Here is a 21,830-nt window from a genome sequence, read left to right as displayed (position 1 = left end):
TACAGCAGAGTCACCTGTATAAGCCAAGACAGCATGATTCAAAGCAAAGACACTGGATTTGCAGTCATCCTCCTCTGTGATCCTCCTTTTCTCATCTAAAATGAGAAGCCTGGGCTAAAGAAACAAGTGTCAAACAGTAGCAATGGATGCAACCTGGAGTGAGCTGGGTTCTATTCTCCTTCCCTGTGAGGGTAACTTCCTGCTTATGTTTTAGAAGCTTGGCTCAAGTTATGGAATTCATTTGAATTTTAAAAATCCATGGCAAAAATAAAAATCAACGAGCTTGAAAAGACACTCTTCTATAATCCCAAGCAAAGAAAATCAAATCACCCAACAAATATTTTCTAAGTCTAAAGTGCTATGTTAGTAGGAATATTAGATAAAGCACAAGAGGCCCAGTTAAATTTGAATTTCAGATAAATGATGAATATTTTTTAGTATAAGTGAGTTCTATTCAATATTTGGGACATACCTATTGTGCGGGTCTGCCAGCTGCTAAGTATGTCTATGCCAATTATTATGCATTCTGGCACAGAAGAAATAACCACAGGATGAGTCCAGGGACCCACTGGACCACGGTAAGTCACACCTGAGCTAAAACCCCATTAATTGCCTGACCTCCATAAGCCTCTTTCTTAACTGGAGGACCACAATGATGTTTTGGGTCCTTTAGAATCAATATCAGCTGAGAGCCAGTGTCCAATACTCCCCAAAATGTCTTATTATTTCCTTTTCCCCAATCTACAGTTACCCTGGAAAAAGGCTGGAGGTCTCCCTGGGGAAGGATGGGAGAAAGATTCACTCCACAAGTTGTTGGTAATGTAGTGGGGTCCTTCTTCAAGAGCACCAGCCTCCCCTTTATTCAAGCGGTTACTGAGCAAATGTCATTTTTTTCCATTTTTTAGAGATGTAATTTCTAAAAGCTGTAGGAGAATCTTTTCAAATGAATTAAATATGTGAGCCATAATTAATATGAATAAATCCACTCATGCAAAACATTTCAGGATGTACATTTCCAGTTTATATTATCACCAAAGGAAGAATTTCATTATTTTTCATAGCTAGTTTGTCATGTACCTTAAAATGGAGTCACAGATAAAGGGAAAATAATGTAAGATTGTACAGACAGAATCAAATTCCAGGTTCTAACACCAGTAGGGTGGACAGAGAAGATAAAGTCAACTCTGTAAAGGTAAAAATATCAGTATTCTGAAATTTAAAGCTTCATTTAAATGCCTTGAACTTCTCGGGATTAAAAGACATTTGCCCAGTAATTGTGCATTAAAATAAATATGATAGCATGAACATTCAAAAAGTATTCATAGTACATTTTGGCCAAAAACTGTGTGCATCAACCAAGTCATTTGAGCATAGGTCCTGTTTAAAAGTAATGATGGAAAATTCAGTAATAAATTTTGAAAAGTTAAAAATAGTCTATCCGGTTCTAGGAAGGACAAAATCTGGGGGATAACTTTGTTCTTCATATAATTTGAACTTCCTGCCTTGCCACAAAGCCTCAGTTTTGTGAGAAGGGCGTGTGTGCCACAAGGCAACATGTCTCACCTTGTATGACTTGGGAAGAATGGGCTTCATTCAAAACTAAGAAGTAGTAAAAGTTAATTTGTATTTATTTTTAAACAGGTGTATAGTGAAAGCATACGTATTCTAAGGATATTTGACTTCTTCAAAAACATTCAATTATCTGAAATTAATCATTTGGGGCTTAACTGAAATAGAACTATATATTTTATACATAAAAGTCTATCTTAATCATCAAAGGAAGAACTAGCTAATATGTATTAAGGAAATTGAGGCAAGTTAAACCTGTGAAGGCTGTTATCTAAGTTCATATACACAAACAACATACAGTTTAAAATGTGAAATGACATATGTGTACAAAATTATTTTTTAAAGTGATTGTGAAATCTCACTTAAGTGAAATAGTAATTATTTCTTCCAAAGTTGGTCTGGTTCTTACCACATTTTTCTGTCTCTTAGAAATATATTCGAAGCTATAAGGATAAAAATGAAAGATTTCTCTCATATTCTTTCTAAATAGTTTCTTTAGCTCCAACTGAATCATCTGGGTACTGGTCCTTCCTCTTACAATGCCTACAATCAAGGGATGCTTAGATAAAGGAAGCCTCCCAGTTCTTGGAAATAGGCCTCTATGTGTGAGTTCTCACTGCCAGCCCTTCCAGGTCAAATCTTCCAAGGCTAGTCTCTCGCCCTCTCCAATTCATCCTGTGTGTTTACCGTTGTATTAATAGTCTGTAATTACTGCTTGCCTTGTTTAAGTCCTACGCATAGGAGTCCTCCTAGAGCTTTCTTTCCTCCACTATGACGTATAAGCCACTCGACCGGGCTGCAGTCAGTGTAGTGCTCCCTAACTTCACTCATTTTAGGTACAAGTGGAACCAATGAACATCACAGAGACACGCCTTCATGAAACTGACAGTCCTGTGAATAAAGCAGACACCAAAAAAAATTCATAAAGTATTTAATGATTACAATTTCTATATCTGTTAGATAATCATGGGGACATTATAAAAGGGCATATTAGATTATATACTAGAGCATATCAGAGAAATTCGGAAAAGCTGCCCTGTGGTAGACATGCTAATTGGAACTAGCCAGATTTGGGGCCAAGAGGGGTTAGGATATGCACTGTGAAGAGAAAAGAAAATATTCCAAGCAGTGGGGTCAGCAGAAGGAAAGGCTCTGAAGCATGTATGAGTGAACAGAGAGACATGGGCCTCGCAGCTAGATGCCTTGGACATACAAAGCCACCGTAAGGATTTTGGACGCCAAATTAAAGGCAGTAGGAAGTCCATCCTGCTTTAATTTGCTATTCTCTCAAAAACCATCTTAGTTGGCCCCAGAGCCATCAGACACAACAGACATGTCTACTAAATTACCTCATGTAATATGAGCTGCAATAATAGAAGCATAACATCTAAATGGAGGAGGGGACACACAGCACAGGCCCAGCTAGTGAGGAGAATATTCCAGGAGGCTCAGAAACAAAACAACATATTATGTTTACTTCGTTTAAAAGAAACATGCCTATTTTGGCTTTTTGATATTCAAAACATATGATTCACTCAAAATCTAGATTACCAAGTAAACCAGGCTAAGTCCAGGCACCTCGCTGAAGCTGGGCTGGAGGCCACTCTCCTACCTACTCTTCTCTCTTCACCCTGTTCCTGCTTAGCTGCACCTTGGTCTCTGTATCCTCTCCTTCTATCTGCTGTCCTTATGTGACAAATCTCTCCTGTGCTGTGTTCAAGGTTTAGGATGTCTGAGAGAGAAGAGGGCGTGATGGTGAGGAATGCCAGTCTGCTAGTCATGCCTTTTTGCACACCTCTAGAGTTTTGTGCCTATGTAGTTAACAGTCTGGAGCTGCACATTAATGAAGGATTAGTGCAGAATGCTATGCCTAGAGAAAGTTTCCGAGATCATGTTGCAAATCACTTTTGACAAGTTTTTCAGAGAAAAGCTGCATAATTCACTTGAACTTTTTTTTCAACTTTTATTTTAGATTCGCGGGGTACATGTGTAGGTTTGCTACCTGAGTAGCATCATATTGTGTGATATGATGCTGAGATTTGGGGTATGAATGATCACCCAGGTACTGAGCATAGTACCCAAGAGTTAGTTTTTCAACCCCTTCTCCCTGCCTGCTCTAGTGGTCCTGTTTCTATTGTTGCACACCATGGAATACTACGCCTGAGCTTTTCTAAGTTAAATATGCCTGACTGATTCTCTGTGATTAGGATATGAGTGGAATTTATATTAAAAATAAACACATTTGTCGTTCTTTAAAAGTGACATATTTAACAACTAAAAGTAATTGTCGTTTTCTTTTTGTCTGGCAGTGCAAGTTCTAGTTCTTTTTCTATTCTTAACTCTCACAAATAGTTTTCCTTCACACACCTCCATAAAATATTGGCATAATCCTAAAGTTTGGACGAACAAAGGTGCATCATACTTTTAAAAGCTTTGTCATTCAAAAGTCTCATTAGCTTGCCCACGTTGCAGACTATTAATGGACTTTGAAGAATAAAAACTGAAGTTTAAAACATTTTAGGCAGAAGTGCCACAGAACAATGCCTTGCTTCCTTGAAAAGACTTCTGTGGACACTTGCAATTATGACAATCACTTGCAAGCTCCAAGTTTCTCATTCTTCAGCTCCCCCAATCCCTGACCCCCCATATTCATTTTTTGATAGGCATTCTAAAATGTTTTTACACTAGAAGGAGGAACTGGCTCAAAGAAATAGAGCTTTAAATCAGAAAACAGAAAAATATCTCTCATCAGGACCCCAAAATCTTAAATTCTGGCTTTGGCTTTGCTGTTTCACTAGGGCAGCCTTGAATCTATTGCTTGACTTCTGAGTTTCATTGTTCTCATCATGTGACTATGTAAAGTTGGGAACAGTACTACAGATATCTATTACTAGAGGGGAAGTAATGGTGAGAAACTTCTTGGTGTGACTCTGTTATTCAAACACCATTCTTGTTTGCCCCTGAAATGTTATGCAGGTCTGGCTTTTATTTGAGATGTCCTGACCTTATATAAGAGATAGGACTGATTCATGTGTCAAGCCTAAGAATGTAACAGCTCTCAGCTGGAAAGGAGCATTTCTGAGATTGATTCCAACACTGTGTGAGTTCCAAGTATACATTAATCACATGTAGTAAACTTTCTAAGTCCCAGAATCCCTTCACCACCTTTTGGGAGCTTTTATAGGACCGTTTTAGTAGTTCTTTCTTTCAGTGTTTACTCATTTCCAGGTAGTAGTTTAGACTCATTAAGTCTTTGAAGTCACTGGTGCTATTAAGTGCATCAATGCCTCTGTGCATTGAAGGACAGTGAAGTGGTAGCTGCTTGTCTGTGTGCCCAGCACCATCAGGAAATGGCTTGAGTACCCCTAGGCAAAAAGACTTTGTTAAAAAGGAACTGTTTGTTCACTCTGGGACACCTAACCTCCTGCTTATTAGTCCTTTTGCTGTGTTCTCACCAGGTTCAGGGACACTTGTTTCCATAAATGCAGACATTGAAGCTAGAACCTGGAACATGTGCTTTCAGTATTCAGAGATTTGCAGAGTGGACACATATTAACACATCACAAGCATGATTGTTATGGTCTCAAAAGTGTGGGAGGAGTCCCTGAACCCAAGAGTTTTGAGACCAGCATAGGTGACATACTGAGACCTTGTCTCTATAAAAAGTTTTAAAAATTAAAAATTGGAGCATGATGCCACACACCTGTAATCCCCGCTACTTAGGAGGCTGAGGTAGGAGGATCATTTGAACCCAGGAAGTCAAGGTTGCAATGAGCTATAATTGCACCTCTACACTGCAGCCAGCCTAGGTGACAGCGTGAGACCCTGTCTCAAAAACAAAAATAGGAAGAAGAAGAGTGTCCAGAGTAGTGTTAATGCTTTTTGGCTACAAATGTTTTGTCCATGTGCAGTTTTATTTTGTATCCTAGTGACTTGTTTCTAGCAGTGTGTCTGTGGCGTAGAGGTGATTTGAGAGGCTCAAGCATCATGAATCAGAGGAGCATGATGTATGTGCGGGTGTTTTTATTTATTTGTTCAATTTACAAACTCTAACTTGGTGAAATTACGATATAAAAATTAACTTTGTATTCTGGTTCTCTGCACAGGTCCAGTTTCTACATAATTGTATTGTATATCACTTTGTCCTTTATATTATGGTAAGAATAGCATAACATAATAAAAGGATGTGATGTTTTAATTAGGCTATTGTAATTCACTGAGGTACTGGCTTTTGGGGATCATAAAGTTCCCAGGAGCATGCACTTCATTTCCATACCCTTTGGCTAGGTAGCTACTTTTATGTTTCCAAATATTTGAGCTTGTATAAGCAGGATATCCTCTCATTCGGGCGATCCTTGATATGTGTTATTGGGGTTGCAATGATTCTTCTATCATGATAGCCAGATATGTGGGCTGATATTTTAATAACCTCAAAATATTATTTGCTATATTTACCTATATTAAATTTGGTCATATTAGCTAAGCAATCAGAGCTAACTAAATATATTGACACTTACATTGTTTCAGAGTGTAGCCTAGCTAATTCTAATCAGGAAATTCATGAGATTGAAAAGCCTGTGTCAACAGTAACTTTATATCCAAGAATTTCATTACCAACGGTTTGCAGCAGAATATTCCTGGAGCATAGTTCATACAGTGACTCCTGTGTGAGCCCTCTAGGTGTCTTCAAGAATTACTGAGGTCCAAAGTACTCAAATTTGAGTTTCTGTTTTCTGCTGGCATTTATCAGATATTCAATAAATATTCACTAATATTTATATCTGATATGAGTTAATATGTTATTAGTCAATACTTATCTGATATTAGTCAATTGATTAAATATTGAGTAATATCAGATACATAATAAATACTAGTCAAATATTAGTACGTTGCAATATGATAAAGAGGCTAAAATTTGGACCAAAGGTCAGTTAGAATGACCTGGGTTCAAATTTGAGTTCTTTAAATTTGAGTTCTTTAAATTTCAGTTCTCTAAGCCTGAGTATCCTCATCCACAAAATGAGGATACTAACACCAACTAACTTGATGATAAAATTAAATCATTAAATTAGGAATCACAGTAGGCTTCTCTAAAGGATATTTAGGAGCTAGTAGAGTCTAGGGAGGAATGGGGAGGTAGTGCAGCCTGATGGCTAGGAAGCCTCAGGAGAGACTTCTTAAGTACAAATCCTGGTTCTGTGGCTATTTGCAATGTGATCTTGCGAAAGTTTCTTAACCCTTCTCAGTTGTATTAGTTTCCTCTTGCTGCTGTAACAAATTACCACAAATATAGTGGCTTAAAACAACACAAATGTATTATCTTACTGTTCGAGGTCCAGAAGTCCAAAGTGGGTCTTGCTGTACTTTGTTGACAGGGCTGCATTCCTTTGGGAAGGAGGAGAGCTTCTCTAGAGGAGAGCTTATTTCCTTGTCACTTCTAGCTTCTGGAGGCCACCTGCATTCCTTAGTTTTTGGGTCCTGCCTCCATCTTCAAATCCTTTCTCAACCCTTTATAAGTACTCCAATAATTGCATTGGGCCCACCAGGATAATCCAGGCTAATCTCTCCATTTCAGGATCCCTAACCTAATCACATCCATAGAGCCCCTTTGTCAAGATAACATAACATATTCACAAATTTGGGGGAGGTTAAGATGTGGGCATCTCTGAGGGTCCATTATCCTGTCTACCTCATCAGCCTTCGTTTTTTTTCTTCTCTAAAACAGGGTAATATGGTATGGCCTCTCTCAGAGTTAGAATAAGACATTAATAAAATAATTCATATGAAATGCTTAGTACAGAGTCTACTCACATAGAAGAAGCACTTAATAAATGTTTATTATTATTGTTATGACATTCAATGAATGAATCTGAGTCTCTTCCCACTATATAACCAAGGCATTCATGCCTCTATCTCACCGGGACAATGCAGGAGGCCTGGGTTATTTAAGACTGAAAAAGAAGGCGCCTTCCCACCAGCTATTCTTCCTCACTCAAATTCTTGGCAACCACCAAATTAGAGCCATGGCTCTCTTAAGAAACACATTCCTCTCAGTCTTCCCTTAATTTCAGACAAAATTCTCTTCAATGGAAGGGGCATAACTAAGAGCCTTACAATTTATAGGAACAGATCCAGAGGCAAGAAATAAGGGCTGCCTCTGTTTCTTCTCTTTTCATTCTGTATTCCTGTCATTACCAGTCAACCCTGGTCTTGGGGAAAGGAACCACGATGTGCAAAATCCCATTGTTTACTGCTGGAGATCTTGCAGCCATAACTTTTGGCTGCTCATACCCTCTGCCTGTTTCTTTTCCATTTGGCCTATTTAATTTTGGCATCTATGTTAAATAACCCCATATATTTGGCTGTGCTTTCATTGTATAGCAATCATCAGAGTCCCTACAATGTTGTTTTCTAAGTTGTTTCTAAATATTGGTATTTTCTAAGTTGTTTTATATCCGCCTAAGAGGTCCACCATGGAAAGAATTTAAGTGGAGAAGGAAAAAAATTGAATAATATTAATTAATATTTAGCTATGAATTAATCTCTATTGCACATTTTACTGATATATAAAAGTAGATTGTAAACTTGTTAAATGCAGGTTCTCTTATGTCCTCATTGTAGATGCATGTTTGTTAAAAAATAAAATAGCTCCTCCTGCAATCTATAATTTTGGATACTCTTTAAAAATATTTTTGGTACAAATAAGTTTGCAGAAACATGTAGTAGAATCAGTAGGGAAGAAGGGAATTTAAAAGAAAATTTTAATAGACATACTCTATCATCTTTTTCTATCCTCCTGTACTAACTTTGGAACCCTGTGCTCTTAATTTTTTCTATTGGTCCTGAATCTGTAGATACACAATGATGGTCATATTGACATCCTCCCACCCACTTATCTTAGCCCTCAACTGCCATTGACTCTTTCAGCTTCCTTATCTCAAAAGATGGTTTCTTCGTGTGGCCTCTGGAAGATATCATCCAGAGCTGGACTCCTCAGAAAGCACATAAGAGCCATTATTGTTTTCTTTTCCCAGTGAATCAAAATTGCCACCTCTTCACCATGTTTGTCTCAACCAGGTATGAAGAAGAAAGCAACCAAATTAAATATACTAATTCTGATTTTTCCAAGGAAATTTGCTTTATTAAGGGCATAAAATAAACTCATGGTGAAATTTCAAAATACATATCAATGATACCTCGTAAGTTTGAGTTCATCAGCTCATTAAAGGGTCTAAAATCTTTGAAAGGTATAGACAGGGCAGCATTGTACCACTTAGCTAGCTAAATAGCTCCTTGTCCTGCTGCAGCCTCATTGTTGGGATGCCAAGTTCAGCTCTGCCACTCAGAAAAATTTTGGAATTACGTTTTCTAAAGTACTTCAAAATATTTTACTTTATAAATGTTTATGCATGTATACAATATACTCCCCACTTTGATGAGATAAGTGGACTTCAAAAATTCAGTTGTAGAGTTCAACATTGTCTTATTTCAAGGTTAATAAAAAACAGTCTTCTAATTGGAGTGGGGGACTTTTTACTTCTTTGGCTTTGTTATTTGTACCTAATTCTCCAAATTATTTTTTTATTTAATATGTAGGAAAAAGAAACACCATATTTGTATGAATTGTAATGTTCTTCACTGAATTGAGAAAGTCCCAAATGATCAGAAGGCAGTCATTTCCTAATACCCTTTCCCCAGGAGTTAAGGACTTAGCAGCTCCAGCAGGACAAGGAAGCCTCTCTCGCCAATGTGAGGCTCAGCTGTCATTCCCCCATGACAAAGTGGGCCCATATGTATAACATTATTGCTAGTGAGAAATACAGATGCACACATGTACACAGTAATTGTCCCAAGATACATCATATTGAATAACACATGATTCTCTGAAAACATATGATGTCCTGGTGTGGTTCTAAAGGCAGTAGTACAGATGACCCCACCTATGATAGTCTTCCCATAGGGACTCTAGAGGTCCTTTTGATCAAGCTCAACCTTTGACAGGGCTCTCCATTCCTTCTGAGACACACTAATAACTCACATGCATGACAGAGTCTGAATTTGGATCATCATCCTTCCAAAAAGTTTCTTCTTACCCGTGCCAATCTGCTCCCATCCTGGCTCTGCAGTCTTTCCTCATAGTAAGGGGGAGGTGTGGTGTGATACCAGCTGCTATTGAGCAGAAGTACCTAGGCTCTTAGCAAGCCAAATGACATCAAATGAAACCAAATGTCCTTAAGCAACTTGTACACTCTTACTCAGAACAAGAGGTTTCTTCCTGACTCGAAAGAACCACTAAGAGAAGTTCTTTGAAGAGTAAAAATGGTTCTGTCATTTTTAGATGGCATTTTCTGTTTCTTTTTTTTTTTTTTTTGAGACGGAGTTTCACTCTTGTTACCCAGGCTGGAGTGCAATGGCGCGATCTCGGCTCACCGCAACCTCCGCCTCCTGGGTTCAGGCAATTCTCCTGCCTCAGCCTCCTGAGTAGCTGGGATTACAGGCATGTGCCACCATGCCCAGCTAATTTTTTGTATTTTTAGTAGAGACGGGGTTTCACTATGTTGACCAGGATGGTCTCGATCTCTTGACCTCGTGATCCACCCGCCTCGGCCTCCCAAAGTGCTGGGATTACAGGCTTGAGCCACCGCGCCTGGCCCATTTTCTGTTTCTTAAAGTTTGCCTCATTAGATAACCATATCAATGTATGTATATGTTTATGTATACTTATATTCCTCTAAAAAAATAATTATCTTCTCCCTTGGCGCAAAGTAAATTTTAAAGTGGGTCTTAAGCTATAGAAACATACTGCAAAGCAACATAAGAATTCAAACCTAATGTTGTACAAGTAACTTCATGTTCAAACTCAACCAGCATCATATTTTCACTCAACCCTAACCATGTATCAGAAGCACTTAGGGTACTTTTATTTTTTTATTTCAATAATTTGGGGGGTATAGGTGGTTTTTGGTTATGTGGATATGATTTTAGTGATGATTTCTGAGATTTTCTAAGATTTGGTGCACCCATCACCTGAGCAGCAAACACTGTATCCAGTATGTAGACATTTATCCCTCACCTCCCTACCAGCCTTCTACTGAGTCCCAAATGTTCATTATGTCGTTCTTAGGCCTTTGCATCCTCTTAACTTAGCTCCTACTTATAAGTATGAATATATGATAATTGGTTTTCCATTCCTGAGTCACTTCACTAAGAATAGTGGCCTCCAGCTCCATCCATGTTGCTGCAAAAGACATTATTTCATTCCTTTTTATGGCTGAGTAGTACTCCATGGTGTATATGTGTACCATATTTTCTTTATCCACTTGTTGGTTGATGGGCACTTAGATTGGTTGTATATCTTTTCAACTGCAAATTGTACTACAAATTGTGTCTTTTTCTTTTTCATATAATGACTTCTTTTCCTTTGGGGATTGCTGGATCAAGAGGTAGTTGTACTTTTAGTGCATTAAGCGATCTCCACAGTGTTTTCCATAGTAGTTGTACTAGTTTACATTCCCACCAGCAGTGTAAAATTGTTCCCTTTCACCACATCCACACCAATGTGTATTATTTTTTGACATTTTAATTATGCCCATTCTTACAGAAGGTGATATCCCATTATGGTTTTCATTTGCATTTCCCTAATAATCAGTGACTGAGCATTCTTTCATATGTTTTTTGGTTGTTTGTATGTATTCTTTTGAGAATTGTTTTTTCATGGTCTTTGGTTACTTTTTGATGGGATTAGTTGTTATTTTCTTGCTGATTTGTTTGAGTTCCTTGTAGATTCTGGGTATTAGTACTTTATTGGATGCATAGTTTTAAAATATTTATTTTCTCCCACTGTGTGGGTTTTCTGTTTACCTTACTATTTCTTTTGCTGTACAGAAGCTTTCTAGTTTAATTAGACCTTATTTATTTATTTTTGTTTTTATTGCTTTGGGGCCTTAATTATAAATTCTTTGCCTAGGTTAATGTCTAGAAGAGTTTTTCCAATGTTATCTTCTAGAATTTTTATGGTTTCAGGTCTTAAAGATAAGTCTTTAATTCATGTTGGGTTGATTCTTTAATAAGAGAGATGAGGATCCAGTTTCATTCTCCTACGTGTGGCTTGCCAGTTTTCCCAACACCACTTACTGAATAGGGTGTCCTATCCCTAATTTACATTTTTGCATGCTTCGTTGAAGATCAGTTGGCTATAAGTATTTGACTCCATTTCTGAGTTCTCTATTCTGTTCCATTGGGCTACACGCTTATCTTTACACCAGTAGCAAACTGTTTTGGTAATGATAGTCTTGTAGTTTAATTTGAGGTCGAGAAATGTGATGCCTCCATTTGTTCTTTGTGCTTAGTATTGCTTTGGCTGTCTAGGCTCTTTTTTGGTTCCATATGAATTTTAGAATTTATTTTCCAGTTCTGCAAAGAACAATGATGACATTTTGATGGAAATTGCATTCAATCTGTAAATTTCTTTGGGCATGATGGTCATTTTCACAATATTGATTCTACCTCCATGAGCATGGGATGTGTTTCTATTTGTTTATGTCATCTGTGATTTCTTTTTTTTTTTTTTTTTTTTTTTTTTTTTTTGAGATGGAGTCTCACTCTGTCACCAGGCTGGAGTGCAGTGGCATAATCTTGGCTCACTGCAACCTCTGCCTCCTGGATTCAAGTGATTCTCCTGCCTCAGCCTCCCAAGTGGCTGGGACTACAGACATGCACCACCATGCCCAGCTAATTTTTGTTTTTTTAGTAGAGACAGGTTTTCACCATGTTGACCAGGATAGTCTCAATCTCCTGATCTGCCTTCTTTGGCCTCCCAAAGTGCTAGGATTACAGGTGTGAGCCACCATGCCAGAACTCTGTCATCTGTGATTTCTTTCAGCAGTGTTTTGTAGTTGTCCTTGTAGAGATCTTTTACTTCCTTGGTTAGTGTCTTCCTGAGTATTTTATTTTATTTTATTTTATTTGCACCTGTTGTAAGGATTGAGTTCTGGATTTGGTTCTCAGCTTGGCAATTGTTGGTATATACCAGTGCTACTGATTTGTTTACATTGATTTTGTATCCTACGACCTTACTGGATTTATTTATCAGATCTAAGAGCTTTTTGGATGAGTCTTCAGGGCTTCCTAGGTATGTAATCACATCATCAGTGAACAGCAACAGTTTGATTTCTTCTTTTTCAATATGTTTGTCCTTTATTTCTTTCTCTTGTCTGATTGCTCCGTCCAGGACTTCCAACACTGTGCTGAATAGAAGTGGTGAAAGCGGGCATCCTTGTTAAGTTTCAGTTGTAAGGGAAATGCTTTTAACTTTTCCCCATTCAAGAAGCCCTTAGTGTAAATACTCAGGTCCATTTCCAGGTTCAGTAGGTCCAGGTATTTGCATTTTTGATTAGGTCTCCCAGCTAGCGTGAAGGGCAGTCACAGCTGAGAACTACTATGCTGGATACTTGATAAGGGAAACCAAATTCTGGATAATTCATCTGGCTGGTCACTACACTAAAGTAGTGCACTCATGACCCTCTCTCCAAAATAAGAGAATGAATGAATAAATAAATAAATAAATAAATAAATAAATAAATAAATAAGACACAAGTTCCAAGAGTAGAAGATGATGTTCAAAGTGAAAAGCAAAGTCAGAAACTCATTATAACCTTGTATTTTAGTAACAGCATTTTTGTACTGTCATGGGCTCATCTAGACAAAGGACTAGGATGTAAAAGCAAATGCAATTATATTTTGCCTCAGGAAAGAACTCTGAATACTTTTTTATTATATTGCCAAAGATTAGGACTAGAATGTAAATCTGAGAAAGTCATATCAAAGGCCTTCCTCATTAACAGAAACGGAAAGAGGCATTTATATGCCACCAATAAATCAATTAAAGGAGGAAAGGAGCTGGAAATGGCCTTCATTGTGGTTATTAACTTCAGGGAGTGCAGCAGTTGGGGATTGCTGAACCCAGCAGTTTCTTGTCATTCACCTGGAGCAAAGTATAACAAAATAAAACATGGTGACACTCTCATCATATTAAACCCAAAGTCTGCTTAAGTGTTTGCTAAAGTGGAGCGAAAGCAAAGCAGAGCCAGATGTTTCCAAAAGCATTGTCCCGCTTTTGTGGATTTAAATCATGAGGCTGTGAGTCAGTGTGTGACTTGATGTATTTCTATGTGTCTGATTTACATAAGTCTGGACACTGGGAATTCTTTTAATCTCCCTGATTACTTCTAGTATAGCAATGTCCTAAAATAGGAGGATTCAATTAGAAAATAATACACAAAGGAACTTTCCAGTGAGGTTTAAGAGAGCTGTGACCCTTCTCCATCCTTCTTTCGGCCTGTTAATCACCAAGTCCTACTTACTTTTTTCAGTTTACCAATTTCAGAAAAAAATATCTTAATTTGCATCGAACAGTAGCATCTGGAATAAAATTACTGATGACTGGAGTCTATACTAGCTTAGGGCTTTAAAAATTAACAGACAAAATAGAATTCAATGTCTTGTCATGCTAGAATATACTTTATGGGTTTTTGGGTGGCCACTTTACCTTCTTGAGTTTTAACACAATAGATATTAATTCCCACTTCTAGGTCAAATGTATACTTTGGAAAAGATGGGAAAATTGTGTTCCTTAGCTATTACTTGGGAATGTAATATCTTTTTTACTTCCTTACAAAGTTACAGGGAAAAGCATATAATCCTTAATAAGTTAGACAAATGTAAGGCACCATTTCAGCTTCTGCCTTTAAAACTTCTTATATATTGTGTGTAATAGTAATGTGTATTTATTATGGATGGTGTTGGGTGAAAGGTGTGCCATAAAGGAAGTAACTTGAGGATGTGATAGTTCAATATGAATTCATTTCACTATGCTAAAATATAGTGCACATTTCTTCTAACACTCTGTGCCCTACCTTTGGATTTATTCTTTATTTCTTGCTGGTTCCCAGACTGTTTTACTGTTATTTCATCCCTCCCCATACATGGCAGCAAAGACTTGGAGCCATCTTTGTCCAGCTGTGCAACCCTCTTTTAATGATGATTCTGAAGTAGGGTGACTTGGCGACTTCACATCCTACAAACTCGTTAATGCTATGGGGGCAAAAGATTATTCCTAGTATGGGAGAGAAAAAGCTGAGGTCCTCTCATCTGCCATTCTCTGTGCGGTCTAGCAGTCACCAAGTCCTATCAAATGTATCTCCTAAATCTGTCTCAAATCAGTGCCTTAAGGCAAGGCATGAATCTCACTCCTGAAGCACAGAAGTACCCAACTTACAGGGCTCTTCCCTTAATTGTGTGCTCCCTCCCCTACCCTCTTGCTTACCCAGTTTTCCTTCTACTTACCATGCTGGAATTGTTTCCTAAACCTGAATCTCTATACATCAATTTCCTGCTTAAACCTTGGATGGCATCCAGCCTCGATTGGAAAGCCATGTATTCTCTAAATATGACAAGGAAGGCTTTCTAAATTTGATGGCTGTTAATCTCTGAAGTGTCTCCACTTGCGCTTGCACCCAGCAATACTGAGCAACTGCCCCTTCCCAAATGCGCCATACCTGTTTCAAAGCTCCCTGCTTTTACTCATGATTCTATTTGACATTCCTCCACTCTTTTTCATCTGAAAAATTCCAATTTATCCTTTAAAATTCTGTTTCAGAGTCCGTCTTTCTTTGATCCTCTTGTGGATCATCCTGGAAACAAACTACTACATCTAACAGTACATATTTTTATCATGGTACATATTACTCCAAATTTTAATTATTTGTTAAAAATATTCATTCCATTTTCAAATCTGTGAGCTTCTTAAGGACAAGGATCATGTTGTATTAATCTTTGGGTCTCAAGAAATTTCTAGTGTGTTTGACAAATTACAGCTACTTTATAAATATTTCTTAAGTAAATGAATGGATGGGTTCTTATAAGTGAAAACAACATATGCCCTGTATAATTGGTGGGACTAAGCTTTAGTAAAGGAAACATCTGACAGGCTCATCACTTATTTATCACTGTTAGTTCTTTTCACTCTTTTGATACTTATACAATCCTCTTGTAAAATCTAAAGTTGTAAGAATCTCACCTACATGAAGGAGCAACAGAAACTGACCAAATTGGGTTCATCAGTGAGCCACGTGCCCTGTGGCACACATTAGTGCCATCACAGATGGGTTATTTTCCCCTTCACCTCCTCCATATGACTTTGGGCAGCTGTTGTACTGAAATTCATGCAAAGCAGAGCTCCTTGTCAGTTTCCCTCATTTCAGAAACAAAACTGCTCTCTGTAAAAGCACCTGGTCCTTTCCCTATAGAACAATGTGCTCTTCTCACTTTCAAAGGCAGTGAGAATGTAGTCAGGCATTGTGTGTCTCAAGTCCCATTGATCAGAGTTAAATTGGAACCCAGGGAGCCCACAGTGGTGCTTCCTGCTTGCTGAATTCATAAGCTTACTTTGTCCTAGAGTCCCTCTATTGAATCAGTGTAAGCTGTAATCTAGCAGGCCGCCTGTTTTTACTATTATGACTATGATCAATGGGTAATAGGTTAGTATTCTCAATTTTATCTGACTGCGCTAGTTCCCAGAAAACTCTGGGGGTAAAATGAAAAGTGTGTTATTTCTCTTTTATATTTATAATTATATTCTGTGCCTTCTATTATTTCATACCACAGAGATTTTTTTCTATCTTTTCCAAGGTACACATTTGACCTGGAAGTGAGAATTAATACCTATTGTGTAACTAATGATGGTTCTTTTATGAGTTAATTAATTTAAAGAAAATGAGGAATAGAACAAAAGTTGACATTAATGTACTTTGCATCTTTTTCTACTTCTTCATAAGACTTGATTTTGTTTGAAAATGTATGGCCCTAGATTATAAGCAATGTAAATTAGTTTCTCTCATTTCAAATAATTAATCTCCAAAACTAGTACAATTTGAATTTTACTCTTCTACAAATCAGATTTGGGAAATATAATTAAAAGTTCATTTTATGGAAAGCAAACTCAGCTTGTTTGGCTGTTTTCTCTCTTTCCTCTTTCTTCCTCTTTAATTCACTTATTTAATACATACGAGCTGGCCATATCATTTGTTGGCTGGATTTTGCTAGGCACTATGAAGAATTAAAATATGTGAGGTTAGTGCTCTCAAAACGTTAAGAGAAACAGACAAAATGTTAAACACAAATGAGTTGTGACAACACCAAGAAACAAGTAGTACAAGCCGCAAGACCTGCAGGTTCAGATGCCAGTGTTTACCTCTGATGTTCTCTATCAGAGCTCTGTGGACTACCGTCCTTTGTGATTTATTTTTAATTATTCTTTTCATCTCATTCTGACATAGACAGATTCAAGAACATATCACTCTTTCTATCGTCTATCTCTCTTATTGCCTCAACTCTACTTCTGACCCTTGCAATAAAAAATTGGAAGGTATATTCATACTATTTTGTGAAAGTCAGTATTATCTACCCACTTCTTCTAAAATTAAGGAGATGGGATTATGTGAATTAGGAAGCAGGTTTTTTTTTCCCAGATCTATATGTCAACTTTACCTGCATATATGAAATCTTACAAAAAGAAAATATTTGACCATGTTCAGCAACAAATGGTTACCAAATTGATGAAGCTTCATTAATAACGCTACTCCTTTCCAACAGTGATTTAGGACAGTCCCTGGTATATTATCAAACCCGTTGTGAATGTATGCATGCTCTTCTCTTGACGCCATAAACCAAAGTTATTTCACATCCTTCTTTCCCTTCCTGGCAATGGGAAAATAGTGCTTCACCCATAGAAGCATCTGGTTAGGCTACTGGACCAATTTGATGAACATCACTTTTATCATCGTTTTTTTTTTTTTTTTTTAATTTTACCCTCAGGTGAGTCATTCTCATTACCTTTTGAGCAGTCTTCTGCTGCAGTTTTGTTAAATTCATCCTCAGGAAATTAACCCCTCTCACGTTCACATCTTGCTTTCTACTTCTACGGCTATAATTATCTCACTGTGTCTTAATTTCTTTTATGCTTTTATATCTCTAGTACTATAGCAGAAGCACCTTAAGGATAAGCACTGTGGCTTGATCACTGTGATGCACTCAGAGGACAGTGTGATCCTGGCTTGATCACTGTGGTACAAAGTGTAATCAGGTTCCTGGAGTATGAAAGGCACTCAGTAAAGGCTTGTTTTGTTTTCATTCATTTATTTTTAATTGGCAGGTAATTATTGTGTATATTTATGGGGTACAGTGTGATGTTTTGATCCCTGTATACATTGTAGGAAGAGTCAGTCAAGCTAATTAGCATATCCATCACCTCACCAACTTATTTTTTGTGATGAGCATGCTGTTTGTTGAGTGAGTGCTCAGAATTGAAAGGCATTGTGTGCCATGGAGGTACAGAGGACAAGTGCTAAACCCAGGCAATCATAGAGAGTTGGGGAAGACTTCAGAGGAAGATAGACAAACTGAGCTTTTAAGAGTGATGGCAAGTTAGCTTGGCATAGGGAGAGGACAATCCTGTCTAAAAAGAGCATGGACAAAGACCTAAATTTGAGAAAGAGCCGGGGCCATAGAAAGACAGGAATAAAAACCATGCAGCTACAATTCTTGTTAACTATGACTGGGAATCAAAGCAGAAGTCAGTGTGGTAGAGCTACATGTGCATCTGTATATACGCACATAAAGGGAATCTTTGGTTTTAAAAGTTTAATCAGATGTAATAAAAAGTAAAATCCATCAGCCTCTAAAACTCTTGATATTTAGCCCAAAGCCCTCTACATGACTAAACATATCCATTAACTTTCTCATTATTTTCTTTTTCCTCAAACTATAGTTTAATTTTTTTCTATCATATTTTAATTCTCTGTTTTGACTATTGGCATTTTAATAGTATATTTTAAATAGTTCCACTGCAGACAATAGTATGGTCAAGGTAAGATCTGTGAATCTAATCACCTTGCATGAAGTTGTTATATACAGAAAAACTGTTGCAAGTTCCAAACACTCAACTTAGATGAACATTTAGAAAATTACCTGATTATAAATTGGTGTTTTTAAGTGCATAAGGGACAACTGGCAACAGGGTTAGATGGAAGCCATACTGGTCTTAGAGTCCAAAAATCTGCATCCTTCATTCACCAAGTCCATGAGCCTCTTGGTTTTACCATCTGTTGAATGGGATCCACAATATCTGCTCACCAGTCTTAGGTATTCTTAAAATTGAAAGAGAAACTGAATGTGAAACAAATCACCTAACAGATGGTAGATGGCTGTAGTTAGTTATAGCACAAGGTCATTTGCTATGGTAGTTATTTTTATGTTAGACAATAAAAATTTTATACCACCTCCAACAACTACAACAATAATACATATGGAAAACTATGTGCAGCAATTTAGGTTAATAAAAGTAAAGCTGTACTTTTTAAAACACACAGTTTTAAATAGGTTTTCTATATGTTTGTGGCACAAATACAGCAAGTGTGTTTACAGATAAATGGCTTCTTGCCTCAATAGCGTGAGGATAATATGCATTGTAACCATTTTGTCTCATAGAATGATTGAAGATAGTGGGAAAAGAGGAAATACCATGGCAGAAAGAAGACAGCTGTTTGCAGAGATGAGTAAGTATGGAACTTTTAAGGAACGCCCTATAGTTTCCATTGAGTACTCATGGAAAGGCTGGAAATAACCACTTACCTTTATGACATTTATGTTTTTCCTTAGGATCCTAAGTTCCTTTCATGAGTTGTACATTTTGGCCTTTTTACCCCCTTAGTTGTTAAGAGTTCAGTCAGTCAGTGATTCACCATAATTTGTTATTAGGCTATATATTTTATATGGAAGAAAAAGTTTATGGACACATATACACACACACATGGACACTTGATAAACACTATTTAGTGTTGATATTAATAAGTCAACTAAATTTTAAACTCTGTGTTCATCCCTCTGCACTGTCACAGAAGCTGGCATACTGCAGGCACTAGATAAAATTTGTGAAATGAATTATTGACTTTCTTCCCTGCCAGGTGATATCATATGTTTATGTGGAAATGAGAAGTTAGTCACGATTGCTGAACCAAACTATAAACTGTCATTCAGAACTTAATGTACAAGAGGAGAATCTATTCTGCAAACTCGTTTTTTTTTAAATACTAAGGAAAATGAAAGATTTATCTTTTATTTTATCTTTTACTGACTCCAGTGAAGAATCTGTTCAACAAAGGCTATTGGTTTATGTACGTGCACACTTGCTGTATAAGTAATTGGTTGGTAGCATTTCCCTTGTAGACCATTTTTCTTATTCATAAAGAAAATGAACTTGATTATGGGAAAACCACACATCTCAAGTTGCATGTTATAAAGTAAAAAGCATGGTTCTCTTCGTGTCTTTTTGTCTCTTCTTCCTGCATACAGAATGAGGATGTGCAGGAGTGACTTGTAAGCCTTTTTCCCTAAGAAAGCAGTAGACAAAATTAGGTTTCTACTAAAGATTGGAAGTGATTGGCAAGAATGAGGGTCAGAACAGAAAAAGGAAAGTCCCAGATAATAAGATTCATATTTTCCTTTTTTATTCCCTAATCATCTGGTGGTACGAAGATAGCATTAGAACTAACAGAGAAAAGAAAATTAAAATTGATGTGGGGAATCTCAATCGTGTTCCTTGCTTTTTCCACCTTTAGAGATGTGCCTAGAGTGTTTGTGAGATTTTCAGCTAGGCCTTCCAATTTCCTAGACCCCGTGTGTGGTACTGTGTCTTTGCCTGGAATTGTGACCTTTGTGCAAGTACAAATCCAACAGGGCAAGGAGCCTAGTGACTGCCTGTCCATTTAAACAAAATCCAAAGCAGCACAGGTGTCCTCCAACAGCACATTCTTAGGTTAAAAAGGCAAGAATATATCACGGGACAATGTCTTCTCAGACACAGTAGAAAAAAATTAATATTTACCATAAAAAGGAAATAAAATCTGGGGAAAATCTTTGAACTTATCATTATAACACTAAAGACTGTATCAGATAGCACACTGTATAGAACTATAAAAGTATGCATATTTAATGATTTTTAAAAATCCTTCTTTGAGTTTAAGTATTTCTATGCTTTCCTGATGCAGTGCCTGGCTCAGACAAATACGTATGTTACAAATGTTTGTTGAATTAAAATTGCCCAACTCAAAGAAAGCTCAATATGATTTTTAGAGACTTAGAAATAGGACAACTCTAAATTTTTATTCAACTGAGAGAGACTTAAGAAAATCATGTGTTTGCTTCCCAAATTATAACTTTACCTTTTTATAGAAACATCTTAGTGATGTCTTGCAGCTTTATTAGTTTTATGAGTTCTTTTGATTAATGGTCAGAATAGATAAACAGGCCAAATATGTGTCTTTCCTCCCTGGGTGTTCCAACTCAAAGATTGGCAAAAACAGCTAAACATGTCTGACCTTATTAATTTATTAGTTTGAGCAACATGTTTCTATCAGCCCTAAGTAGGACACATCCACAATAAGTAGGATTCTGTTGGATAAAACAATTGGCTGCTTTCAAAGGGAGCAATTGATTTTGACAGGTAGACTGTCATACAAAAGAGAAAGGTGAAATCATTGAGAATGTGTTAAATGGTTGAAAAATATATGGGTATCCCAGCCCTATCAGCAGCACACCAAAGAAAGGAAAGGAAATTCTTACCAGAGAAGACTGACATCAAGATTCGAAAAGTAACTTCTAGGAATCCATGCTTTCTAGACAGGGAGAAAAAAAGGACTAGATTTGTAAATCTTTTTGTCTAAGTATTATCTAGAAATATTTAAAGAAAAAACAACAAAAGAAAGTGCCAATGAGATTCTTTGCTTTAGAAATCACAAATATGAAAGAAAAGTTGTAACGGGCAGAGTTAAACAGGCAAGGAAGAGTTTTTTTCAAGACTATTGCACCAGGGGAGAGAGACTGAACTCAACTTCCCTAGAACAAAAGTCAGGAGGTACTTTAAGCACTGGGGAAAAATACTGGAGGACTTCAGGGAGGAGGTTGGTCAATGTGATTAGGCCATCTGTTTGCTAGTTGTCACATTTAAAAGAGGCTTCTACCCTCCCAATAAGACTTGGAGATAGAGGTGATACATACCTCCTTCAATGATTATGTTTCAAAGGGCTGGTACCCAGGTTCTTGAGAAAGACATTCCTGGGTTGTAAACTTGGCAAAATATTTACATCTCAAAGCAGCATAGAATTTACAATGAAAAGTTTTCTAAAGTAAATGCTATAAGAAAACAG

At 37.2% G+C, this 21,830-nt stretch overlaps 1 protein-coding gene across 43 annotated transcripts in view; it reads left to right on the top strand.

Annotated features, from left to right (window-relative positions):
* Positions 1-21,830, top strand: part of DTNA (dystrobrevin alpha) — a 373,295-nt gene that overhangs the window by 223,616 nt on the left and 127,849 nt on the right. For all 43 annotated transcript variants that reach the window (XM_039463796.2, XM_039463794.2, XM_074383596.1 and 40 more), the window contains one exon: positions 19,114-19,181. In XM_039463796.2, coding sequence (XP_039319730.1) covers positions 19,115-19,181 — 67 coding nt within the window. In that variant the 5' untranslated portion in view covers position 19,114. The remainder of the gene's footprint in view (positions 1-19,113; positions 19,182-21,830) is intronic.

This window comes from Saimiri boliviensis, chromosome 13 (genome assembly GCF_048565385.1).
Source record: "Saimiri boliviensis isolate mSaiBol1 chromosome 13, mSaiBol1.pri, whole genome shotgun sequence".
Taxonomy (NCBI): Eukaryota; Metazoa; Chordata; class Mammalia; order Primates; family Cebidae; genus Saimiri; species Saimiri boliviensis.
This window is presented reverse-complemented; position numbering and strand designations above follow the sequence as displayed.